The sequence below is a fragment of the Dasypus novemcinctus genome, chromosome 13 (genome assembly GCF_030445035.2).
Source record: "Dasypus novemcinctus isolate mDasNov1 chromosome 13, mDasNov1.1.hap2, whole genome shotgun sequence".
Taxonomy (NCBI): domain Eukaryota; kingdom Metazoa; phylum Chordata; class Mammalia; order Cingulata; family Dasypodidae; genus Dasypus; species Dasypus novemcinctus.
In genome coordinates, this window is record NC_080685.1 from 110,096,950 (window position 1) to 110,123,589 (window position 26,640).

Below are 26,640 nucleotides of genomic sequence, written 5' to 3' on the forward strand. Positions count from 1 at the left end.
TAGAAAAAAAACAATATATTCAGGAGTACGCCTTCATTTCCCAGAGTAATTGCTTTGTAAAATACCTGTTTTAATATATGTGTAAAAATATACAGCAGCATCTCTTTGGGTTTGTGTCTAAAGACTTTTTCAATTGATATTTGAGTATTTTGATTAAAATTTTAGACATGATTTAGCAGTAAGCTAAACGAATTAAAATAGTTAATTGGAAGGGCAGCTTATTCTATGAATTATTTTAAAAAAAAATATTCAATCATGTTTATCCCAAACACTTCTGCAGCAATTCATTATATCTACTACCTGCTGATGGTCTTGAGGTAGGTGTAAGCTCATGTACTCACTCTTTGTGTGCTCACCAGAGGAAAGTTAGATCACGAGGTGACTTGAATTTTAATTCTCTAATGCAGCTGCTCGATTGGTTTGCCTTGAGCAATTGATCTCAGCCGTGGAGGTGCTAGCTGGACAAGGCGGGAGGTGGCAGAACCCCCCGGCTTGTCACCTGCCCAGAGCAGCCTCTTCCAGGTCTCCAAGTTCCTTCCCATTTCCCCCAGTAGTCTGAACAAATGATTAGTGAATGCCTTGCTGGGGCAAAGGTTGGGAAACACCCCAGTGGGACAGGCGTGTAGGTAACATCCCTCTCATCCTCAGTAATTGGGTGCACGGGCACCTGTAAATAAAGGTATAAAAATCTTGCCGTGTGAGGTTCTGTCAGCAACTCTGTAGCTTTTTCTACGTTGCTTTAATTCATATTTCTTATTTCTCGCTCTACCATTTACCCCCAGCTTTGGTGTGAATCGCTGGCGTGGTGAGTCACTGTTCCCGGCTGGAGTGGACACTACCCGGTGCTGAGAGAGCCTAGAGAAACGAGGGCAGGTGCCGCTCGGCCGCTCGGCCGCTCAGCATCTGGGGCCCAGGAGCAGGGCCTTGCATGTCCCATCCTTGCGTTCACCAGAAGCCTGACCATGAGGCCACCTCCCGGGAAGGGGAGAAGGGAGCAGGAGAATACCAGCAGTAGCCAGGGCCAAGACTGCCAACTGGCTTTTTTTTATGTTAACATTAAAAAAATATGAGGTCCCCATATACCCCCACCCCCCTCACCCCACTCCCCCCATAACAACAGCCCCCTCCATCATCATGGGACATCCACTGCACTCGGTGAATACATTTCCGAGCACTGCTGCACCTCATGGTCAGAGGTCCACATTATAGTTTACACTCTCCTGTGTAATTACTCAGTACCAATTCTTAGCTGCATTTTAAACAAGTTCATTTGAAAAAGTTTTTTAGAGAAATGAAAATAGAAACAACTCTAAAATGTTTAGTATACCTTCCTGAAGTTAAGTGCAAGTGGTGTGATTTTCTTGACACAGATTATAATGATGGGTTTCCTGAAAGAGTTAATTAAAACTGAATGATTATAGTAAATGTAAGGACGAAAATATTCAGTTAAGAGTAGGCCTTTTAAAAGCAGGAAATAAAGGCAATTCCAAGTCTGTTCTCTACTAATTTTTCAAATACATAGTACCTTCCCCCAGCCATCAAAATTAACTAACTGGATGGATTCGTTTATGAAACATTTACTGAGTTCTGGCTGTTCATCAGTTACTGTTGTAAGGGCAGAAGATCCAGCGGTGAACAGGCAGGTAATAAACCACCTGGGGGGGAGGGGGGGAGACACGTGACTATCCTGCACGTGTTAGATGGTGTCAAGAGTCCAGAAGAACAGGAGATGTTGAGTGCTCGAGGGTGGAGGTGAGGGGAATGGGAAGTTGCCTTGAGCAGAGGAGCTCAGACTTTAAACCAGAAGCCTGAAGGAAGTGAGGTCTCCTGGTCTAAGGGAAGACGGAGTAGAAGGAGACAACAGCCATGGTAGGGCCTGCGGAGAGCGCTTCGTGAGATCGAGGAACTGCACACACAAAAGGCCGGGGTGGTTGGGGTGGTGGACGGGAGAGTGGTACACATGCGGGCAGGAAAGCACGGCGGTCACGTGTAGAGGTGCTGGCCACTCTGGGTGAGCTGGGAACCCGCGGGAGACATTTAAGCAGAGAAATGACACTGTCTCTTAGTAATGATTTAACAACTCAGCCTGCTTTCTACTGGAATAGACGGCAGGGGACAAAGGTAGAACCGTGGAGGCCAGTCAGGAAGCCACTGCAATGATCCTGGAGGGAGGTGCTGGCTCAGATCAGGGTGGTGGCAGGAGAGTGGTGAGAACTATTAGGATTCCGGGAATATTTAGACCCAACAGAATTTCTCGATGGAGTTCATGTAAAGTGTGAGAGGAGGAGGAGAATCAATTGTGACTCTAATGTTCTTGTCCTGAACAACTGGAAGAATGGAGTTGCCAGTTGGATGGAAGGACTGCCAGAGGAGTAGGTGTGAGAGTGTGTGTGTGTGTGTTAGGGGTGGGGGTGGATGGAAAATGGGGTGCTTCGGAATCATGAGTGAAGATTTAGACATGATAGGATTGAATTCTCTATTGGATATCCAAGTAAAAGTCTCAGTCGGCAGCTGCATCTGTGAATCTGGAGTTAGGGGAAGAGTCTGACATGGAGACATGACTTTTGGAGTCATCTGTGTATGTAGGTAGTACTTAGATACGAAAGGCCGAAGGAAATCATCAGGAGACTAAATGAAGTTAGAAAAGAAGAGGTCCAGTCACTGAGACCTAGGTACTCCAGTCTTGAGAGGTCAGGGAGAGTATATGCTCTATTGATTATCAAGAACTATCCATGATAACCTAGATTAGAGGCTTTATTTTATTTTTTAAAGATTTATTTTTATCTTTATTTCTCTCCCCCCCCACCCATTGTCTGCTCTCTGTGTCCATCTGCTGTGTGTTCTGTGACCGCTTCTATCCTTATCAGAGGCACCAGGAATCTGTGTCTCTTTGTTGTGTCATCTTGCTGTGTCAGCTCTCCGTGTGGGCGGCGCCATTCCTGGGCAGGCTGCACTTTCTTTCGCGCTGGGCGGCTCTCCTTACGGGGCGCACTCCTTGCGCGTGGGGATCCCCTATGCGGGGGACACCCCTGCGTGGCAGGGCGCTCCTTGCGCGCATCAGCACTGCACATGGGCCAGCTCCACACGGGTCAAGGAGGCCTGGGGTTTGAACCGCGGACCTCCCATGTGGTAGACGGACGCCCCAACCACTGGGCCAAGTCGGCTTCCCTAGATAAGAGGTTTTAAAGAAATGATAGGGTGGGTGCTCATAAGAATTAAACTGAGGTGAAAAGTATGTTGCAAGGCAATATTTGGTCCTCTGAGATATCTTTTACAAAACATCCATGTTTAGGGAGGTACTTGGTGTGAAGTTGGCAATGCGCCCAAGGTTTTTGTAAATAAAAATCAGTAGATTCCAAACTGTTCAGTATTGAGCCATCTCTGTATGAAGGACACTGCAATTACAAAGGTGAATTTTGCATAGCACATTCTAAAATGCCCAGTAGGTGGCAGAAAAAATTCACTTAAATTGATTGTTCTTGCTCTCGCGCACCCGCGTGCACTCTCTCTCTCTCTGTCTCTCTCTCTCTGTCTCTCTGTCTCTCTGTCTCTCTCTCCCTCCCTCTCTCTGGCTCTCTCTCTCACTCTCTCTCAACTCCTCCAAGAGCTCTCTGAATTACAAATATATGTAGTTTTAATATATATAATAAATATATATGTATCCATCTAACACACAATCTCTGATACCTTGAGGAACAGACTAATATCTTCTTCAGAGAGCCAATAAATATCATTACTCTGTGATATAATGGGAAAGAACCAGACGTGGAAAGGTGTGTGTGTGTGTGTGTGTGTTTAACTGGGGTTTGAAAATAGATGAGTTTGACAGTGGTCTTGAGAAGAGTAAATTGATTGTAGTAAAACGATTAAGTCTTGTTCTTAAACTTTCGATACTTCAGCTTTTTACCTTGAGGGGGATCCTCGGGGAGGGAGCACCCAGGGGCACGGAAGGTTTAGAAAGCAGAAAACAAGAAACTCTCTCAGAAAACAATAGACAAGGTATCTTGAAACTGGCTTGCTGTTTGAGCTTTCTGTAATTCACCAACTCACCAAACACAAGCCGGTCTCAGCTACAATTTAGCCGTTAACCCTTCTCCTAGTCTTGATGTGGGCTATAGGTGGAAGGCTCTGTGTCTCTTCAGAGATAACTAAGTTGTTTGACTTGTGGGTGTGGAACGGTAAGAGGCTGCAGTCTTGCTCTTAGGGACAGTGACAGCAAGCTCCAGTCCCAGGAAATGTTTAACAAAGCAAGGGCTATAAACTTTAAGTATTTAAGAAAAATGCAAAAACCAAAGCTTATCTAAAATGTCTAGAGTCCTTGCTAAAAGCTTACCTAAGATGTGGAAGAAATATATGCTAATTGAAGCCTATTGAGAACTGAAACAAAAAGACCATTTGGCCTTTCCTCTCTGTATAAAAGACGTTTAAAAATCTTGTTCAGAGCTCGAGATTCAAACTGAAAGCTCCCGAGTCCGGCCGGCCGTCAATAAACCATTTTTCCTTCTCAAAATCATTCCTAAGTCCTAGCCTCTCTATACTCAAATAATTGAACTTCTCTTAAATTCCACAACAGTCTCACTGTGCACTGGTCTTTAAACTGGCCTGCACATTGGGATCAGCTGGGGAATTTTTAAAACTTCTGATGTCCATGCCCCGCTCCCAGAGAGTGTGATTTCAATAGACCTGGCTTTGGAATTTTTCAAAAAGTCCTCCCGATGATTCTGAGTGCAAGTTTAAGAGCTCCTGGGTTTCTTTACTGTTAAAAGTGTAAACGTGGAAGGCCCTCCCACAACTCAAACAGGTTCTGCCCCGGGCGAGACCACAAGGAAGCACACGTCCACGCCAGCGTACGTGAAGGCTCTCTGTGACCGCACCCTAGCTCTCTTCATTTATCATCGACCAAACTTCCAGCACCAAATGTTGTACTACCTTGAATATAAAACACATAACCAATTAAAAGAATGAAAGAGAAAACCAGAGGGCTTATGTAGGTAAGTTGCTCTTTGAAAATGCTTTGGCTTTTGTTTTCTTTTTCTTTTTTCTGATGGTTGTTGTAGAATATGTTTTTAAACAGTCTTTTCATTTCTTATAGCATGGAAATCGCTTACTTTTACCATAGTAGTAGGGTTAGCACGTTGTCGGTCTTAAATACCAAATGAAGATGCTTTTTCTTTGCTCTTCTTTGGCATCCAAAGCTGAATGGTAGCAACATTTCCTATTTCTTACCAAGGCGTTTCTTGATACACGGTCACTAAAACCATCTGAAGGCTTCACACTTCCTCAGGGAGCCCTGAATTGGGCAGGTACGACATCACCTTGCTGTGGATGACAAATTAACCCTTGACAAGCTTTTTGCAACTTGGATCCCTGACAATGACAAAAACTCAGTATTGTACCAATGAGATTTGCTGATTTATTCATATACACATGCTCTCACATGTATATATGAATATAGGTGTGTATGTGTACATTCCATTAGGTTTGTTTTGGCCATAAAATCTCTAAAAAATTCAATCCTTTTTCATGGATGGCTGATAATCCATTTATATTTGTTATGATTATTAATTTATTTGAACTTAGTTCTAGCATTTTATTTTGTGTTTCTATTAATTGTACTTTTTCTTTGCTCTCTTTCTGTTCCTCTTTCTGGCCTTCTGTGGGATTGATCATTTATTTTCCTTTTTTTCTTCTTCTGCTGGTTTTGCAGTTACACATTCTGTTTTACTTGGTAACTTTAAGTAGTTAACATACATATTTTACAAACTATCCTCCTCCAAAACAATATTTAGAAGAGGTCATCTCCTCATCATTTATGTCGTTGTTGTCTAATACTAAATATCACTTTGTTTTTATATCATCCAGTTCCAAAATAGTGTTTTAGGAGTCAATGCTTATTAAGATTTGTTATCCTCTTTACTAATTTTGTTTCTTGCACCTCACTCTTATCTCTGGGTTCATCTTCCTTCTTGCTGACTGTCTTAGTTTGCTAGAGCTGCTATAACAAATACCACAGACTGCCTTAAATGACAAGGATTTAGCGTCTAACGGTTTTGGGGACTAGGAGTCCAAGATCAAGATGTCAGAAGGGTCATAATTTCCCCAAAGTCTACAGCGCTCCGGTGGTGATTTGCCAGCAATCATAACTCAGTCTCTGCCCCTGTCACATGGCAACCGTCTCCTCCTGTCTTCTGCTCCTGTGTCCCAATTTCCTCAACTCTCCTCCGTCACGTTGGACTAAGGCCCGCCCTGGTTCACTTTGGCTTCACCTCGACTAATAGGGTCTTAAATGGTCCTGTTTACGAGTGAGTTCACAGCCTCAGGATCTGGGGTGGAAACTGAACTAGTCTTGGTGGAGGAAGAGTCAATCCATAATATTGACATATGGTTTTATGTTATTGTTCTTTCAGTAAGAATGTGGGAATGGTTTACTCTTTTATAGATCTGAAAATGTCATTATTTTACTCTTTCAATGATTTTTTAGCTAGGTATTGAATTCTTTTGGACAATAATCTATTGTTTTTTTGTTACCTGTTGTTCCTGAATTGAAAAGACTGTTTATTCCTTTGTGAGCAATCTGCCTTCTCTATTGTAACCTTTAAGATTTTCTGTAATTTTCATGATCTACATTTGGTTTTAGTCTTATTTATCCTTCTCAACATAATGTATGCTCCTCAAATTTGAAATTTTGTGTCTTCACTCAATTATGGAAAATTTATAACCATTACCTCTTCAGACTTTATCTGCCCCATTCTTTTGATTCACTTCTTCTTAGATGTTATGTTGAACTTTTTCATTTATTCTTTTTTTTTTAAGATTTATTTTTATTTATTTCTTCCCCTGCCCGCCCCCCCCCCCCCCCCCCAGTTATCTGTTCTCTGTGTCTATTTGCTGCATGTTCTTCTTTGTCCACTTCTGTTGTTGTCAGCAGCATGGGAATCTGTGTCTCTTTTTGTTGCATCATCTTGCTGCGTCAGTTCTCCGCCTGTGCGGCGCCATTCCTGGGCAGGCTGCACTTTCTTTCACACTGGACAGCTCTCCTTCTGGGGCACACTCCTTGCGCATGGGGTTCCCCTACGCGGGGGACACTCCTGCGTGGCACTGTACTCCCTGCGCGTGTCAGCACTGCGCATGGGCCAGCTCTACACGGGTCAGGGAGGCCCGGGGTTTGAACCACGGACCTCCCATGTGGTAGACGGACGCCCTAACCACTGGGCCAAGTCTGCTTCCCTTTCATTTATTCTTTATATCTAATAACTTTCTTTCATGTTAATTGACTATGTGTCTCTGCTGTATTATGAGAGATTTCCTCAGATTTGTTCACCTATGTTTAATCTTTCAACCTAATCTACATTGACTGTATATTTCATTTCAGAATTTCTGTTCAGTTCTTTTTCAAATCAACCTATTCTTTTTGCATATTATAGTATTTTGCCTCCTTTCTCTCTTTGACATATTAAACACACACATTTTTAAATCTCATATTGCTCTACTATTACTAATCATGAGCGTTCTCTGAACCTTCCTCATGATGGGGGATTTCTTTATGTGGTTTGTAATTTTTTGCAATGAGCACATGCTCAGGAGGTTGGTTGTTTTTTTCTGTTGGTTTGGTTTTTTTTTTCCCAGTGTCAGTCCAGTGTACACTTGTTGAAGCATCCCTCCAGGGAGGTTTTGTGTTTGTGTCTGATGAAGCTTGGTGGGTTACACTACCTTTGGCTCAGCTTCACTTTCAGTTCTCATATCACATGGGAAATATGATTTTGGGTCACATACCAGCACGTGGAACTGGCCTAGGGTTCCAACATTTCTTAGATGACTATTTTTACCCATGTAGCTAGCCGATGACAAATTACTTTGCCACTTTTTCAGGACACTGGGTAGTTTATCTAGTATACACTATATAGATAAGGCAGTACTTTACTATATTAATTTTATGCAGGTAGCTTCATTCAGCTCCCCACACTCATGAGATCTTTGATTTAGATTCTCCTCCCTGCACAGGTGTTGAAACTCCAGTCCCAAAGCTGATATTTGGTTCTGAAATGTCCAGGAGCCAGTTCAGCTTCAGCAGCTTACTCTTAAGATTTTGAGTTTTCTCTTTTTTCTGATACCTAGGTATTCTCTTTCTCTCTTTCTTTCTTAGCGTAGTTATGATTTAATGTTTGTGTTTGTTTAATTTTGCCCATCATTTCTGTATTTGGACCAGAAAGGAAAATTCTACATCAGCTCAGTCTGCCATATTTGCTGATATAATCTTAAAATATGTTAACTGTTAATCAAGAGATGAAGTGTGCTTACCACATTGGAATAATGCCTGACATGCGTTATTAAGTAAATGATAGGTACTTAAAAATAACTAGTTTTTATTAGACACTTGCTATGTGATAAAAATTATTCGAATTCACATGTCTTTACTCATTGACTCCTTGAAACAATTTTATAAGGTTGGTATTATATCATTCCATTTTATCTGTATTTTGTAAGATGAGGAAACCAAGGCATAAGGGTATTAAGTAAAAGGATTTTGAACCTAACATTCGGGCTCCAAAGCTTTTCAGCTTCATTGAGGTAAAATTTAAATTAACTAATTTTAAGTGTAGAATCCAATTGGTCTTGACAAATTGTTTTGCTTGTTGTTTGTTTTTGTTTTTCCTAGGAGGCACCAGGAACCAAACCTGGGACCTACCATGTGGGAAGTAGGCGCTCAACTGTTTGAGCCACATCACTCCCCTGTTGATTAATTTTAATCACTGAATAATAGCCCAGTGAATGGATATGCCATGATTTGTTTATTCATTCACCAGTTGAAGGGCATTAGGGCTGTTGCCAGGATTTGGCTTTTATAAATAAAGCTTCTATGAACATTCACATACAAATTTTTGGATGGGCATGATTTCCCTTCTCTTGTAGTGGAGTTACAGGATTATATGGTAAGGGTACATTTAACTTTATAAGAAACTTCTGAACTGTCTTCCGAAGCATCTGTACCAGTTTTCATTCCCACTAGTAATGTGTGAGACTAATCGCTCCACATCCTTGCTGACACTTGGTATTTTCAGTCTTTTTAATTTCAGTCATTTTAATTGGTATGTCATGGTATCTCATTATGGTTTTAATTTTCATTTGTCTAATAACTAACGACATTATGCATCTTTTCATGTGTTTATTTGCTATCTGCAAATTTTCTTTGGTGAAGTTTCTATTTAAATCTTTTGCCCATGTTTTAATTGAATTGTTTCTTTCACTGATTAAGTTGCAATAGTTCTTTATATTCTGGAAACAAGCCCTTTACCGGATATATATTTTGCAAATATTTTCTCCCTGTCTGTGCAAAACCTAGCTTGTCTGCTTTTTACCTCTACCTATATCGCCTCTCAATATTTATTGAAATTAATGGGAAACTTCTTCAAGGAGATGGCCCTTTCCTGCTAGCAGTTGTGGGTTTTGAAACTAATAAGAGCTAAGGGAACCTTACTGAAATTTTTGTTTGAAAATACGATGTTCACATTTTCACTACTAAGTGAATCTCTTTTTGATACAGAACTGAACAATCCATCTTTGAACTTGAAGAATTGATGAGAGCACCGCTGTGATTACCGCTGAAGTCTCGGTCTTTTCCATTCGCTGAAAGTAACTAGACCCTTCTGAGTTGCGGAAACACTGCCCTGGGCAACTCGTCCTCAAGTGCCCTATTTCCAATTCGCTAGTTGTTTTGTTTCGTTATGGAGAAAGAGAGTGTCCAGCAGTTAGAACAGGAGAAGAACGGACCTTCCAAAAGGACTCCCAAAAGGATCATCTACTTTGTTGATGGAGACTTCATGGAGGAGGATAGCACAGAGGAGGAGGAGGAGGGAAAGGAGGAGCAGAGGACGGAGTCAACGCTCAATGCTGTAAACGAGACGATCGCTGTTGGGGAGCATGGGGTTGAATGAGTGAGAGACTGAGCCAGACGAGACTTGTCAGGGTTCCTATGACTAATTACCCTCAACTCGGTCTCTCTCTTTTCTTCTCAGTCCAGACCTTCATGGGGGGCCTATCTATGGTCTTGGGCGGGGCGAATAGCAAGCACCTCGTTTTCTAGTAAGTACTTCTAAGTTGTTGTTGTTTCTGTCCTAAATATACAATTCTCAGAGATGGATGGGAATGCTGACGGCTTGACCCGCCCTCAGCATTCTGAGGAAGTGACGTGGTCTCGGGCTCTGCTATTGCCCGTGGCAGAGACCCTCACATCTCCAGGAGACCCTTCCATCTCTCGCCGACTCTTGCTAGTAAATTCTTTTGTTGGCCCCAAGTCTGTCTTCTTCTAAAGTTCTTCTCATTGATCCGGGTTGTCTTTCTTAGGAAGATGCAAAATAGATCTAGGCTCCATTTTCATAGGACAAGTATTTGAAGGCAACAGTCAGGTCTTCCTGACTTGAATCTTTGCAAAACAAACTTTCAAGTTCTTTCAATCTTATATTACATTGTTCCAAGTCCCCATATGATAGGCACTTCCTTATAAACACAAATTTCATTGACCACTGTGTGTGGAGGGGCGTAATGAATGGTCTAAGCAGCTATTTATCACGGATGATATTCTAAATCTTATTTTGCTTGATTTTCACCAATTTTCTTTAGAACACCATTGGCCAGCATCTAATTACTCATTTCCTTCTAACTTGCATAAGATTGGGTATTTGACAGGGAAGAAAATGGTTTTAGAAATCTGAGAAAATGTAAGATGAAACTCTTAGGACATGATCTTCATTCATTCATTAGACATGCGTTCCCTCAATGCCTACTGTGTGCCTGGCACTGTGCTGGACCCTGGGCACAGAAACAAATGACACAGCCCCTGCTTTCCAGGGGCTCAGTATTAAGTGGGTAATGTAGACATGCCTATAAGTGCAATTTATTGTCACAATTACCAGACTAAAGGCGCACAGGGACTGTGGACTGAAGAGCTTTGGTAATGCTGACATACGGAGGGGACACCTCAACAGAGCTGTGAAAATATGTCTGGCTAAGGCCAACTTGGGACTGGGCAAGAGAGTGACCGGGGTGGGGAAGGGGCTGGGAGCTCTTTAAATTACAGTGAAAAGTGATAGGGGTTCTTTAGTCAGATGGTACGAGACTCCAAGGAATGAGAAGAGCTCCTACATAAGGGTGGAGGATTAATGATCTGGAAGTAACAAAGGGGACCCAGGAAAATACAGACCTACCCTGTTCATAGGACTCGCTAGAAGAAAGGAATATCTTCCAGAGAGTTCTATGCTTTAGTTCAGGCAAGATTGCTTGAAGAATTAAGAGATAACATTTTTGGAGGGAGGAGCCCAGAGGAAATGAGGTAGGGGATGAGGAAGCGCCATGGGATGGGGAGAACGGAGGCCCAGTGACAGTGTCTGCATGTGGGCTTTGGCTCAGGGCGGCCAGGGTAGGCTGCCTGGAGGATCCACAGAGAACTGTGGTGCTAAAGTGCTCCTGATCGGAGTCTCTTTTTTTTTTTTTAAGATTTATTTTATTTATTTCGCTCCCCTACCCCCCCTTGTCTGCTCTCTGTGTCCATTCGCTGTGTGTTCTTCTGCGTCTGCTTGTGTCTCTTTTTTGTTGCATCATCTTGCTGCGTCAGCTCTCCGTGTGTGCGGCGCCGCTCCTGGGCGGGCTGTGCTTTTTTGACGCTGGGCGGCTCTCCTTCTGGGGCGCACTCCTTGATGTGGGGCTCCCCTATGCAGGGGACACCCCTCCGTAGCACAGCACTCCTTGCATGCATCAGCACTGAGCGTAGGCCAGCTCACCACACGGGTCAAGGAGGCCCTGGGTTTGAACCCTGGACCCCTCATATGGTAGATGGACGCTCTATCAGTTGAGCCACTTCGGCTTCCCTGATTGGGGCCTCTTGACAGAAGTGGAGGCATAACTATGACAGCCATCAGTGCTGCAGTCTCCTCATAGAGACTTTGGGTAGAGCTGGAATGGTACTTAATTCATTCTTTCAATTTAAAATTCTAGAAGCTCATAAACAGGAAAGCTTCATAAGATTTATTCAGATATTTTAGAGACTTCTCTTCTACACGTGTACTTGTTATTGTGGCAAATACACAGAATAAAGAACTACAAAATTTTTTAAAGATAAGGCACATGAAAAATAGCATCATTTTGATGGGCTGTATGAGCAATGTCCCTAGAGACGGAGTGAGTCAGGGGAATCAGAAAGTCCTATCGTGGTGGGTCAGAAGTCCTCTAAGGTCAGAGGAGAGCCTTTCAGGAGGCACCTTTAGATGACCGCCCTTTGATCACGTTCAGCCTTACTCCTGGCTCACGTGATCCCGGTGCAGATCACGTTGCCACTGACTGCAGACGGCGAGGACCTCGTTCTGGCGGCAGACGGTGAAGCTGCAGGGCTTGTCCCAAGGCCTCGGGCATTTCTGACGTGGCTCTTGCTAACACTGAATTGAGTTTTTGGTATAATTGGGAATACCCCCACAGGTGATGTTTAGCCAATGCACATGGGGATGGCTTCATCGGTTCTGATTGGTCAGGACCTGTGGTAAGTGTTTTGAAAATCTTTCCTGATAAATACATCTAGAAAGGATCATTTCATGTAGACACCTGTGAAGACAAAAATTTGACAAATGTCCTTGGAATCCCAGACTTTTTTGAGAATTCAGAGCAACTGCAATCTTTTATCAGCTTCAGAGTTAAGCGTAGTAACAGATCACCTGCAGGCAAATTTAAATCCTTAGCACCTCTCAGCTTCAGGTATTAATTCCGTTTACCACAGTGTGTGTTCTCTCCTTTCAGCATGTGAATTCCTCGGTGGAAGGCTGGCTGTCTTCTTTGGTCTTAATCAACCGAAATATCAGTATGTGTTAAATGAGTATGAAAGAATGCAAAATAAGGTGCGTGCCATGGGGTCGGGCCCCCAGGGCCCCATAGCAGGGATGTGGGTTGCGCCAACTTCGGGCTGGTGTAGCGGAGAATTTCCCCATGTGGCGATAATGCACCGCAGTTTCCCTGAGCTCACTTATTTTTCTGAGTCCCCTCACCCGCGTGACACCTCTCCCCTGCCGGGCCACCATGGAGGCAGAATGCCACGAGGAGGGTCGGGGAGGGCAGTCGAGCGTGGAAGCCGAGGCTGCCAGGGAAGCTTTTTAAAAAATGGTATTGTGGTAAAAAGATCCCATTTTAACCACTTTCCAGGACACAGTTTTGGAGGGTATTAAGTTCCCAATGTCGTGCTACCATCACCGCCACCTGTTACCAAAACTTTTCCATCACCCCGAAGAACCCTGCACCCAGGAAGCATCAACTCCCCATTCCACGGACCCCCTGCCTTGCCCCCATCCCGGCAACCGTCCTCGACTTTCTGTCTCTCTGAATTTGCATATTCTAGGGACTTCATGGAGGAGAAATCACATGTATTTGTCTCAAGGAAGCTTTCACAAGGGCATCTCTGCAAGGCTGAGTTCAGAGGTATTTGACTCTGCGGTTATCCTTTTCCTCACGTCTCTCCTTAACAGAAACGGGACAAGGAAAAGGAAGAGAGTGGCCCAAAGGCCCAGCCGGCAGTGGTCCCTAATGAGAAGTGTCACCTGAAGGCGGGGGCCCCAGAGTATGGAACCAGGCGACAGGACCGCGGGCACTCCTCGGTGGACCGCCTCCTCAGGGGACAGCCCGGCACAGACCCCAGCCCTGGACGAGGCCGCAGCGGCCCCCGTAGTTCCTCTGCATCTCTGTGCCTGGACTCCTGATTACCATGGCAACAGCGCCACAGGTAGCACTTCCGATCTCCTCGTGATTTATTCTCAAGCATCCAGCAACAATCAGATGATTTCGGGTTTTTTCTCCATGTGAATATCAATTTATACCCGCCCCCCTTCTCCGCCCTAGAATCCTGTGAGTCAGCTGAGGTCTGTGAGTGCTGACGTTTGCGCAGTAATAGAACCACCTCAAGGACCTTGGCTCTGGAGTTGGCAGCTCTTCGGCTTTGAGGTGGGGTGCTAGGAAGAAGCTCTGTTCCTCAGAAGTCTTTGGGCACCACAAAGTCGGAGTAAATCCCCTTTTAGGTTTTGGCATACGGTATGTCCTTCCAAACAATCGTCCTGGCGCAGCTGGGGCTTGCTTTACAATAAGCTTATATTGCTAATAGCTTGTTTATAAGATATTCATCAAGGTCTTTGCAAACTAGGTACTTTAAAAAAAACCCATTAATTAATTAATTAAAATTAAGCCCTGGAAAACATTCGCAAAAATGGAATGATTTTCTTTTTCAATTGTCAACAACTTTTTAAAACCTGAAAAGATCAAGTACAGAAATCATAGCTAGATTCCACGGGCTGTGCTGGCCAAAAGAAACTGTGATGAGGTAGAAAACACAGAGGACTTGCAGTAAGAAAGCCTGAGTTCAAGTCTCAGCTCTGCCACTTTCCAGATGAGTGATTTTAGGTGTCCAGATTTCTGAGCCTCACTCTCCTTCTTGGTAAAATACAGGTGGCAGTTGTTTGTTACTCAAGGGCTTATTGTCAAAATGAAATAATAAATGCACAAATACTTCTTAAGCGGTGAGTATGAGTTCTTAATATTTAATTAACAGCTCTTACAGACGGTTACAGTGGTGGACCCAGAGAACGACGCCTTCCGTAAGTCCTGTCCTCGTGGAGGCCACCAGCGCAGACGCTGGGCTTGGCCGTGTGGCTTGCTCTGCCCAATGGGATAATAGCAAATGTGGTGCAGCAGAGGCTGTGCTCTTACAAAGCTCCCTACCGAAAGGAAGCCTCCTAGACTTCTGACTGCTGAGGGCACATGTGGAAAGAGTCTTCAGGGATGAAAGACCATCTTCTTCGGCCCATGCCCAGCCGAGCACCCAGCTGAATGCAGGTCAGTGACCCAAACTATTCATAAGAAGAAGAAGAACCAGCTAGCTGAGCCTAGTTAGCGCGCATACTTGTTGTAAGTTTTGGGGTGATTCTTCATGTAGTCATATGTGACTGGAATAACAGCTCTGAGAGAAAGGAAAGGGGGTTGATTTGATATAAACCCCGAGGCAGAACTAGGCCTGGAGTATAGGGTGTGGCTAGCCGAGTATATCAGGACAGGTCGGTTATGCTGCAGAAGCAAACAACGCCAGCATCTCAGTGGCCTGAAACAACACAGTCTCCTTGAGAAGTCCCCTGGGAGCTGGGCGGCCTCCTGGGCAGGTGTTCTCCCGTTTTGCTGGGAGGTGCGTGCTTCTTTGATCTTATGGTTCTTCCATCGTGCTGCTCTCAGGGCCATTGCCGCGGACAGGGCAGACAGTTAAAGCCCTGGCAAGCAGAGCCTCTGCTGAGAAGTGAATCGTGTCCCTCGGCTTCTGTTTCTTCCACCCACGTAAGTCACATGACCATGACTAACTTTAAGGGTGAGAGCAAGATAGGGGAGAAAGGGAAACACTTTCTTTCAGTGGCAAAGGAGAGAAAGGACAGGCTTGAGAGCCAGCACGGGTTTGGTTTGATGTCAGTTCTGCTGCCACTTTCTGAGTGCTCTTGTGTGAGTTACTCAACCTCTCGGTGTTCTCATCTGTAACTCTTTTCTATTCTTCTATTCAGGTGAGATATACTGTCCCTATGTTCCTGTTCCAAACATACAGGAGATAGAATCTGATTGGCCTTGTTTGGTCAGGCGACCACCCCTAGTCCAATCAAATGTGACCAGAGAGGTAGAGTCATGTAGCAGCCACATGGGAACAGGACCTGTTTCTGGGTAAAGATGGTCCTCAGAAAAAGTGGATGAAGTAAACTAGGTAGATATCCCATGGCTGTTCCAAAGGTAAGACATGCATATCAAGGTAAAATGCAGAGGTCTGGTTAGTTGCTCGGGTCATAGTATCAATTATAATTATTAATATTGAATCAGTACCTGGTTTCATGGAGGCTATAGATGATTTGAACTGGGTCTGGAATGATTTGTCCTCACTATGGAGTCAGTCTTAGTTCTTCATCTCACACCTTCAGTTATTTCCATTTCAAGATGAATTAAATTTGAGGATTTTATGATGTGGCAAAGGATGTGGTCAAGTCTAGCGATTAAGCATTAGTTACTTGAATCTCAGGAAAAGGTCATATGGAAGATGTCCCCTTACTGGGGATCCCAAAGCACTAGGCAAAGCAAAGTTTGATATTTGGAGGAAAGGATTACATTTGACAAATTTTGCCCCTCTATCTGGCCAAAGTTGTACCCTCAATCCAATTTTCCTTTCAATTAACAGAAACAGAGGTTGCCTTCCTTTATGATCAGTGACCACAAGCAAATTAATAGAATCTTGAGCAAAATATAAGGAAGAAAACTGGGACCCAATACCAGATCTTATCCCTGTGGCTGCAAAATAAGATCACAAGTGCTTTAATATTCAGATTATTCATTCATTTAATAAATATTAATTGAGCACCCACTATGTACCAGTTACTGTTTTGGGTACTATCAACCAAACAGACAAAAATCTCTGCTCTCCTCTTGGCCTTGGGTTCCTGCCAGCCACATTAGCAGGCTGTGTAGTCTTCTTGTGGTTAGCCGGCCTCTCAGATGGAGCCCCATTATTTCACCTCGTGGTATTTGTGCCTTTGTGTGGTCCCCCCCCACTTTGTAGTGGGGGGGGCTGTGTACCCATGGCAGCAGTGAGGTCTGTCACTTCTGAGGTGATGAAAGACGCTGTGGTTTCTCTGGTGTCTCCCACTCTTTCTCTCTCGGGTCACCCGCTCCGGGGGCAGCTGGCTGCCCTCTAGTGAGGACATCCAGGCAGCCTGTGGGGCGGTCAGTGTGGTAAGGAATGAAAGTCCTGCCCACAGCCAGGGAGGAAGCGCGGCCCGGCGACAGCCCTGCGTGAGCTCAGAAGCCGTTCCCCCTCCGGCCTCAGACGGCAGCAGCTCCACCTAATGCTCCTCCACCACTTCACGGACGCCCTGAGGCAGAACCACCAACCACGTACAGAGACCCGGAATCCCGATGCACAGACACTGTGGGGTAGGAAGCGTTTGTTGCTTTAAGCGGCTAGGTTTAGGGGAAATTATTTACACTGCCATGGATAACTAACACTAAATATTCCTGAGGACACTTAGGGAGAGCGCAACAAGAACCAGAGTGCCCCGGGAGGGCAGGCGTTCTGCCTTCCTCCCCCGAGGCTAGACGGAATCCCCCGGGCTGTGTTAGAGGCCGTCCTACCTTACCATCGTGTGCTGGGGCTTAACCGGACAACTGTCTCCTGCAAGGTTTTAGTCTGGCTTTTTCATTTACCAACAGAGGCTGAAAGTGAATGCTTGGCATCTGGGAAGGAAAGATACCTTGGGTTTTAAAGGAGAAGCATAGTGGAAATTACAGAGCCAGGAATTGCAGATTTTAATCCCAGTATCTCCATTCATTAGCCGTAGCCAGGCTACACATCGGTCTCGTCCTCAAAATGGGAATAATAAAAACCTGTCTCTCTAAGAAGGATAAGAAATAACCGAGATTCTGTGTGCGACAGCAGTATTCAGAGCTCTAGTGAACCCCCCGATTAGTGTCCCCTTGTCCCCTTTGGTGTCCTCACGCCCTGTGGGATAACACCTAGAAGCCGAGAACTGTGCAGGCAGGATTTGCTAGATAGTATTTCTCTGCTCCTCTTTGCTTTAATTCCTACTTGAGGTATAATTCTATGGAAAACTAAACATTTTCTATTCAACCGCCTGCTCACCCCTCCCCGAGCCCCCCAGGAATACACACAGCTAAGAATGGCTTGATCAACTGAGAAGTGTCATTGCGGGAAACAACTCTGTGCCCCACGTTGCTGCTGTCAGGACAGCTGGGTGGCGCTGAGCACAGCTGCCTGCCGAGGGCAGCTAAGCGTAGTGCGACTTGTGCTCAGGACCTGTGGTCAGCAGTCCCATCACGGTGCAGGTCTTTGCCTGCTGGGCTTGGACTCCGTGCAAAGGAGGAAGGCAGCACTGACGGTGGGAGAGGGTCTTCACACTCAGCAGTGGGACCAAGATGAGGGAGGCGGGGGTACCTTAATTTTCTAAGGAAGCCACTCTCGCTCACCAAGCGGCTGATTAAGAGCTCAGTTTTGGGTCAGAGTGAAGGGGAGAGGCTTCTTCTCAACGGGCCCTCTGGAACCAGCAACTAGACGTCTTTCCCTAGAAAGGTGGGAAGGGAAGTTAAGGCCTCCTCGGCCTGGAGGCTTGGAGTAGCTTCTGGCCTGCAGTGGGAGGAGAACTAGGAGAAGAAGGCGGGATAGGACAAAAGGAATCTCCAACCCTCTGGCTGAGTCTAGTGTATGAAAAATACACCAATTATCCTAATATTAATTAGAAACCTAGCGAGGTGGAAGGAGCACTGTAAGGAGTTGTGACAATCAGACTCTGTTCCTGACTCTGCTACTCAAGTGTTATGTGACTTTGGAAAAGTCAGTTACTATCTCTGGTCTTGGTTTCCCAATCTATGTAACGAGAAGTTTGGACTAAATGAGCTATTCCCAAATTATATTCTTAATATTAATGCTTTATATTAAAATAGAGGCTCTGAGAAACTTAATTGTTTGGAGGAGTTGATTTTACCAACACAGTAAATGTGTCTTTGCTGCACGACTTTTCAGGGTGTGTAATATGCTCTTGGGCATTGCCGAGCCCCGGAAGGCACGCAGAGTGTACGATCTTGCCTGATGCACTTCATCAGAAAATCGTTTTATATGGAGCATTTGGGGAAGTAGCAGTGTGAGGAACTTACTTTGGGAATGGGTAAACTAGATAATCAGTGAAGTGTCTTCTAGTTCTAATAGTCTTACTCAATAAAGCTGGAATAGTATCCAGAAGTTGGACATTTGCCAGGTGTATAATTGAATGTTATCCTGGGGAAACATTTTATTTTTACCAGCATCTCCTTTAGACATTTTTCTCTTTTTAATGTCCTCACCATTCTTGGTGTCAGCTGAGCTAGAAATTTCAGTACTTTAGGGGCAACCTTGACTCTCAGCTGTCAGTCTAGCCATTGCGAAATCCCGACAAGTCATCCTTTATGTCATCTCTGAAACTCATTTCCTTGCAGCCACTCTGCTTCCAGGCTTTCCTGTTGGGCTTCTCTGGATGGGTGTATTACCTGAAGGTCTCTAGCTAGTGGGGACATGAAATCCCCCTCTTGCAGCTTGGCTGTTCTTTTTCCTGATGCCAGTCTTTTTCCAGACCTTGAATCTAATCAGGTCACTCTCCTTCTCAAAAACCTTCAGAGGTTGCACATTGTTCAAATTTGCAATTCTAAGTTCATGCATGGTCTTACTCTAACTCATCTTACCTTTCCGATCTCTAATGGCCATGCTCCCTGCCTTTTAAAGACATTTTATTTTCTGCTTTTTCGTCTTGATTCCTATACTTTTCTATCCTTGAGATTCCCACCTCTTAGCTCTTCTGATTAGAATGTGTGTCTTCATTTGCATCATTCTGATACCATCTCTTCTCTGAAACCTTCCTTTGCACCCCCTTTTAGACAGGTGCTCTCCTTTCCCTGTTTTTTTGGTATTATAGTTATTTGTAAATTAATGCTAACCACTCTCCAGATAATAGATTTATTGAATGCAGGGCCTGCTTTTTATCCGGGGGTCCCTCCCAGCAAATGTTGTGCTGTTTTGCTCATAGGTCTGCAATAAAAGCTCAGTGATGGAGGTATGGTGTATCGATTAGGGCCTGGCTTAAAAGTTCTACAGCCAGACCAGTCACCCGTGACCCCGTTCATTTGTTCCCTTATTCAGCAACTCTTCCTTCTGTGTGTCGGGCACATGGGGAAGACCCTATAACCAATCCCTTGGATCCCCCAGTCCAGCTCCAAATCCTCAAGGAGAGGGCCAGTACACCCCAAATGACCCCCAAGCTTTCTGAGCAGCAGTGAGCAGAGCGCCCAGCCCAGGTCCCCGTGCTGCCGTTGTGGGCTCCTTTCGCCCAGGCAGTAAGCAAGCTCTCATTAAAACCCCACATGAAAGGACACCTGTCCTTTGATCGCGTTTCCAAAGCCTCCGTTTCAGGTTCATCCTATTATGCCTCCGGAACAAGCCTGCACTAAACAATTCACGAATCCTGGTGCACCTCCTTAAGTACTATTTACGGTAACCTCCATAAAGTGCTCAGTAAACACAAGTCCCAAAGCAGAAGGCTGGAAAGATGCAGCAGGCCGAAAAATAAAGCTTCCGTGGTGATTTCAGTGAATGATAATTTCTTGCTTCCACGGATACTCCACAAACACAGCTGTCAGAAGTACATTGTGTAAATCAGATGCTAATTAAATTAAATTCCCACTGGAATTAAGGCAGCAAAGTATTGTGTTTTCTTGCAAACCAGGCCTCTCAATCAAGACAGCTGGAACACTGGCATTTCAGGTATGGGAGCAACAGCTGCAGAGAAGCAAAGCAACTGCTTTTTCTTTTCCTCATTTTCTTTTTTTTTTGTAACTGCTCTTTATCATTAAATTGCCATCAGTAATGGGAAAATAGTTGCGATTTTTTTCTTACAACATTAGTAATGTTAGATATGCAAATGAGGGAAGGGGTGTGGCTCCAGCGATTGCACTCCCATTTACCACATGGAGGACACGGGTTCGTGGGTTTGATCCCCGGGTCCTCTGGTAAAAAAGGAAAATAGCATCCCAGACATGTGCGGAGAGGCGCCTGCGGCAGGGAGAAGCCTCCAGGTTGACGCACCAAAAAGAGGAGGAAACAACCAGACAGGAAAATAAATGCAAATGATCTAGTGGAAACAGAGCTGGATTGGGAAAGGAGAGACCTGGGTTCTGATGTAAGTTTTGATAAAATCATTTTACAACTCGAATTTGCAGAATCTGGCTTCCTCCTCGTTTCCCTCCATCCCTCCTTCCTTCCTTTCTGCTAAATATTTATTGAGTGCCAATTCGTGCCAGGCCCTGTCCTGTGTGATGGAGAGACAGAGAGGAAAACATAACCCCTGTCCTCTGGAGGCCCACATTCTCTTTGAAGAGCCAGGAGACAGGACTCTACGATCTGGGAAACTTCCAGGACTTAGGCAGCTGCTATTCCAACTTGAAACTTTATTTAGCCAGCATTTAGCAGATAGCGACTCTTTCTCAGTACTATACCTCAACTTTCTATTGAAAGATGCAGGAAACACATCCCTGTCCTTGCCGTCAGTTTCCAGAGTCTAGTTGGAAATGAAAAGCACACATGTCTAAAATAACGTTTGAAATATTCCACAGCCATGGATTAACAGGTAAAAGAAACTATTAGCTAAACTATGTAGAGAAATGTTGAGGCTGACACTCGGGTAAAGAAGTCATCCAAGGAATGCCTTTATCACTCATTCAGGAAGTACTTACTGAACACCTACTACATGCCAGATTCTGTGCTGTGTGTTGCGGATGGCGAGGAGATGGTGTCTGCCATCGAGAGGCTTCCATAAAAATTTAATTATAATAAACTGTGACCCACACAAATACAGGCAACTGATCTTTGACAAAGGAGCAAAAGCATTTCAATGCAGAAGGGACAGTTTTTTTCAACAAATGGTTTTGGAACAATTGGACATCCACAAGCAAAATAATAATAAAATAATAAAAAACATTAATAATCTAGATACAGACTTTACACCTTTCACAAAAAATCAGCTCAAAATGGATCATGGACCTACGTGCAAAATGCAACATTGTAACACTTCCAGAAGACAAAATGCAACATTGTAACACTTCCAGAAGACAAAACCAAAGAAAATCTAGGTGCCCTTGGGCTTGGCAATGACTTCTTAGATACAACTACAGAAGCACAATCCATGAAAGAAAAACTGACCAGTTGGATTTCGTTAAAATGAAAAAAACTTCTGGGAAACGGACTTTGGCCCAGTGGTTAGGGCGTCCGTCTACCACATGGGAGGCCCTTGGTCCAAGCCCCGGGCCTCCTTGACCCGCGTGGAGCTGGCCCATGTGCAGTGCTGATGCGCGCAAGGAGTGCCGTGCTACACAGGGGTGTCCCCCGCGTGGGGGAGCCCCACGCGCAAGGAGTGCGCCCGTGAGGAGAGCCGCCCAGCACGAAGGAGGGAGCAGCCTGCCCAGGAATGGCGCCGCCCACACTTCCCGTGCCGCTGACGACAACAGAAGCGACAAAGAAACAAGACGCAGCAAATAGACACAGAGAACAGACAACCAGGGGAGGGGGGGAAATTAAATAAATAAATAAATCTTTAAAAAAAAAAAAAGAAAAAAGAAAAAAACTTCCGTGCTGCAAAGGACACTGTTAAAAGAAAGAAAAGACAAGCCACAGATTGGAAATTTACAAAACACGTTTCTGACTAAGGAATATACAATAGACAAATATACAAAGAACTCTTAAACCTTAACAGGAAGTAAACTAACAACCCAGTTTCAAACGGGCAGAAGAGCTGAGCAGGCACCTCACCAAAAAAAAGATACACAGATAGCAAACAAGCATATGAATACATGTTCAAAACCACGTATCACTAGGAAATTGCAAATGCAAATGAGACACTGGGGCACATATCTTGGAATGGCGAGAATCCAGAACACTGGCAATAGCCAATGCTGATGAGGGTGTGGGGAAGCAGGACGTCTCATTCACTGCTGGCACGGGTGCAAAATGGCAGAGGCACTTTTGGAAGAAAATTTGGCAGTTTCTTACAAAGCAAAAAACAAGTTTAGTGTATGATTCAGCAATCACAATCACACTCTTAGGTATTTACCCAAAAGAGTTGAAAATTTATGTCCACATGAAAATCTGTACACAAATATTTATAGCAACTTTATTCATAATTGCCCCAAATTGGAAGCACCCAAAATGTGCTTCAGTAAGTCAATGGATAAGCAAACTCTGGTACATCCGTCCAGGAACGTGTTATTCAGCAAGGAACAGAAATGAGCTCTCAGCAGGCCGCAGAAAGACATGGGAGAACCTTGATACATATTGCTAGGTTTAAAACGCCAGTCTGAAAAGGCTACATACTATGTGATTGCAACTAGACAACGGTCCAGAAAGGGCAATACTGCAGAGACAATATAAAGATCCATAGTTGCCAGGGGCTCGGAGGAGTGAGGAGGGATGAAAAGCAGAGCACGGGGTATTTTTGGAGCAGTGCAATTGTTCTCTATGATTCCTTACTGATGGCTGCCTGACAGTAGCACAGCACAAAGTGAATCCTACCGTAAACCATAACAATGTATCAGTATTGGCTCATCAGTTGTAACAATTGTATAGCACTAACGCAAGAGGTTAATAATAAGGGAAACTATGGGTGTGTTTAGAGGTGAGTATTTGGGAACTCAGTGCTTTCTGTGCAATTTTTCAGTAAATCTAAAACTGCTCTAAATAAAGTTCTTTCAAGTAGATGAAATTTTTAAAAAGTGGATACAGCAATCATTAGAAGAGGGCACATGAGGGGATTTTTTTCTTAAAAAACAGACAAACTGAAAGGTTATTGAAAATACTCTATCTCGGCAATCCTTTCCATAGCCTCTACCTTTTGGGTTCCACATATTGTTCCCATCAATATTCTGAGACTTAAAATCCTCGAGGGAAGAGCCTGCATGCTGTCCTCGCTCTGCACAGTGTAGATCCAGCACAGGGAGGGGATCCTTTCACGAGACAGTGAGGGACGATGAGGAGCTTTCTCGGGAACACACGACAGGGAGCGGAGGTGACAAGAGCCTGGGCTCCCGTCTACCAGAAGGGAGGTCCAGGGTTCCGTTCCCGGGGCCTCCTGGTGAAGGCACGCTGGCCCATGTGGTGAGCTGGCCTGAGCAGAGAGCTGGCCCATGCGGAGTGCTGGCCTGCATGGTGAGCTGGCCCGGGTGGACAGCTGGCACAGCAAGATGATGCAACAAAAGGAGACACAGAGGAGGGACAGTAAGAGACGCAGCAGACCAGGGAGCTGAGGTGGTGCAAGAGATTGAGCGCCTCTCTCCCACTCGGGAAGGTCCCAGGATCAGTTCCTGGAGCCACCTAAAGGGAAGACAAGCAGACACAGAAGAACACACAGCGAATGGACACCGAGAGCAGACAACGGAGGGGGACGGGCGGGGAGAGGGGATAAATAAATCTGAAAAAAGAAAGAACACATGATGGAGCAACAACACACAAACTGTGGTGTATTCATACAATGGAATGCCATCTAGAAATACAAAGGAATGGACAAGAATCATATCAAAAAACAATGCTAAAAAAAGACCAAAATACCCCATTATGCTGAGCAAAAGAGGCCTTAAACAAAAGAGCATATAATAAATTCCCAATATGAAGTTCTAAAACAGGCAGAACTAATCTATGATGGAAAAAAATCAGAACAGTGGTTGTCCCTGGGGAGTGGGTGAGGAGACTGACTGGAAGGGGGCATTTTGAAAAATTTTCAAAATACGATGTGGGGGATATTCCCAAAGAACTGGGAGTGAAACCTGTTCTCTTCTGGAGAATGGGCACCTTGCTAAGTCCTGATAGAGGAATCCCGTGAAGCAGTGGTTCTTAATCAGGGAGCAGATCAGAATCCTCAGGGGAGTCTTAAAACACCCACATAAGGAAGTGGATATGGCTCAAGTGATTGGGCTCCCGCCTGCCACATGGGAGGTCCCTGGTTTGGTTCCCGGTGCCTCCTAAAGAAGACAACGGGCTTGTGCAATGGGCAAGCATGGCAAGATGATGCAACAAGATGATGCAACAAGAGGCACAAGAAGAAAAACATAATGAGAAACACAACAAAGTAGGGAGCGGAGATGGCTCAGGTGATCGGGTGCCTCCCTCCCACATTGGAGGTCCTGGGTTCATTCCCAGTGCCTCCCTTTTTTTTTTAAAGATTTATTTTTTCATTTCTCTCCATTCCCCCCCCCAACTCTGGTTGTCTGTTCTCTGTGTCTATTTGCTGCGTCTTCTTCTTTGTCCGCTTCTGTTGTTGTTAGCGGCACGGGAATCTATGTTTCTTTTTTGTTGCATCATCTTGTTGTGTCAGCTCTCCGTGTGTGTGGTGCCATTCTTGGGCAGGCTGCACTTTACCGCTGGGCAGCTCTCCTTATAGGGCGCACTCCTTGCGCATGGGGCTCCCCTACACGGGGGACACCCCTGCGTGGCACGGCACTCCTTGCGCGCATCAGCACTGTGCATGGGCCAGCTCCACATGGGTCAAGGAGGCCCGGGGTTTGAACCGCGGACCTCCCATGTGGTAGATGGACGCCCTAACCGCTGGGCCAAGTCTGCTTCCCCCCAGTGCCTCCTAAAGGAACAAGGAAGATGAACAGATACAGAGAGTACAAACAATGAGGGGGTGGGGGGAAATAAAGAAATAAATCTTGAAATAAACAAACAAACCCACATACCAGGGCCATATTCCTGGTGATTTCAGAAGGTCTGAGGTGGGGCCTGGGATATGTGTGTCTTTAAGTGTTTCTCAGGTAAGTTTTATATGAACCCTTGGTTATGCTGTCCTACCACAAGGGATGGGAATTCTCTGCCCAGCAAACTAGCTCAGAATAAAGAGCCTCTGGCACAAGAGCTTCCTGTGCGTGCTCTGGGGGCTCCTCCTTGGTTAGTGGCCGTGGGCAAAGTGGAGGCCTCTGCAGGCAGTACTGTCATTCCAATGCAGGGGGCACCCATTTACTACCTGCCAGTGAAAGGGAGAAGCGTGGCCGTCAGCTGGTGTTTCTTTTAGGTCAGGAACTCTAATTCCTTGCAAAAGGCAGGTTCTCCACATGGACATAAATGAGACGTGGTCAACCTGGCTCTGGGATTTTGGAAATGTTTCTACCCCCTTGACTTGTAAATGGAAATAAAGTCCTTCTTTCCTCACTTCCCCAGTCTTCCTCTCTTCCCACTTCTCCTCTGTTCTCCCTGATCACTTTAAAATTCAAACAGGAAGGTATGAAATATACGGTTATGTCTCTACTGATTTCTTCTGGTTTTCCTTCCACTCTTGAAAGTTACACTGCTCTGTCCACACTTGTCGCATCTGTAACAGCTAGCGCAGGGCCTATGTACATAGCAGGGCCATCGACGAATTCCATTCACAGAGAAGAGAAGGTCAGGGTCGAAGGTGAAAAGTGGATGGGGACCGTTTTCCCTGTCTTTTAAAGATCTAATGAAGGTTTTGACAGTTTCCCATGATCCCAAAGGTCCTAGGATATGCTGAGTTGATCATCAGTAGTTATCTTTTCCTATGAGTCACATATTTTTTCATATGTTAAATGGTGGTTAATTTTTAAAATTTCAATATTCCTAAAGTTTAAAAACACTCTGTACCTGTATTAGTCAGCCAAATGGGTGCTGATGCAAAGTACTGGGAATTTGTTGGCTTTTAGACAGGGTATTTCTTTCAGTTACAAGGCCCTAAAAAGCCCAGCTCAGGGCTGCTTCCTCACCAAGTCTGATGCCCTGTGTTGAAGCAAGATGGCGGGTGATCCCTGCCTGCTTTCTCCAGCCTTCTTGCTGCCCTGTTCTCTTCAGCTACAAACTATCAGGCAAACGGCCCGTCTCTCCCCAGGCTATAGCTGTTTGAGTCTTCTCCTCTCTGTCACATAAGCATGTTCTCTCCTCTGGCATCTGTGAAGTTCTCTCTCCTCCCGTGTGGCTTCTTGAGTGACTGTCCATTTACATCAAGGGGGTGGGGCTCAATCTGAGCCACGCCCTACTGACGTGGTTGAATCAAAGCCCTAATCTTA

The 26,640-nt window shown here is 44.9% G+C and overlaps 1 protein-coding gene across 3 annotated transcripts; it reads left to right on the top strand.

The window, feature by feature from the left end:
• The first annotated feature begins 4,819 nt into the window (after nt 1–4,819).
• FAM177B (family with sequence similarity 177 member B) lies at nt 4,820–20,603 on the top strand. Of its 3 annotated transcripts, XR_011645573.1 has the most exons (9): nt 4,820–4,991; nt 9,542–9,890; nt 10,014–10,080; nt 12,781–12,878; nt 13,500–13,753; nt 13,870–14,058; nt 14,573–14,618; nt 15,247–15,345; nt 16,223–20,603. XR_011645573.1 is itself a non-coding variant. In XM_004482080.4 (6 exons), exons 2-5 carry the CDS (start codon nt 9,723–9,725, stop codon nt 13,728–13,730), a joined length of 564 nt encoding a protein of 187 aa, XP_004482137.1. In that variant the 5' UTR covers nt 4,820–4,991; nt 9,542–9,722; the 3' UTR covers nt 13,731–13,753; nt 13,870–14,537. The 3 variants fall into 3 exon arrangements, 1 of the variants encoding a protein (XP_004482137.1); XR_189139.4 differs by having other exon boundaries at nt 14,573–15,345; XM_004482080.4 differs by lacking the exons at nt 14,573–14,618; nt 15,247–15,345; nt 16,223–20,603 and having other exon boundaries at nt 13,870–14,537.
• The last annotated feature ends 6,037 nt before the right edge of the window (nt 20,604–26,640 follow it).

What these genes read in the sequence shown, in the direction of transcription:
- FAM177B (XM_004482080.4), top strand. Translation starts at nt 9,723, where the DNA reads ATGGAGAAAGAGAGTGTCCAGCAGTTAGAACAGGAGAAGAACGGACCT. An exon ending in AGCAAGCACCTCGTTTTCTA is followed by an intron (nt 10,081 to 12,780) that starts GTAAGTACTTCT and finishes CTCTCCTTTCAG; the next exon opens with CATGTGAATTCCTCGGTGGA. An exon ending in ATGAAAGAATGCAAAATAAG is followed by an intron (nt 12,879 to 13,499) that starts GTGCGTGCCATG and finishes TCTCCTTAACAG; the next exon opens with AAACGGGACAAGGAAAAGGA.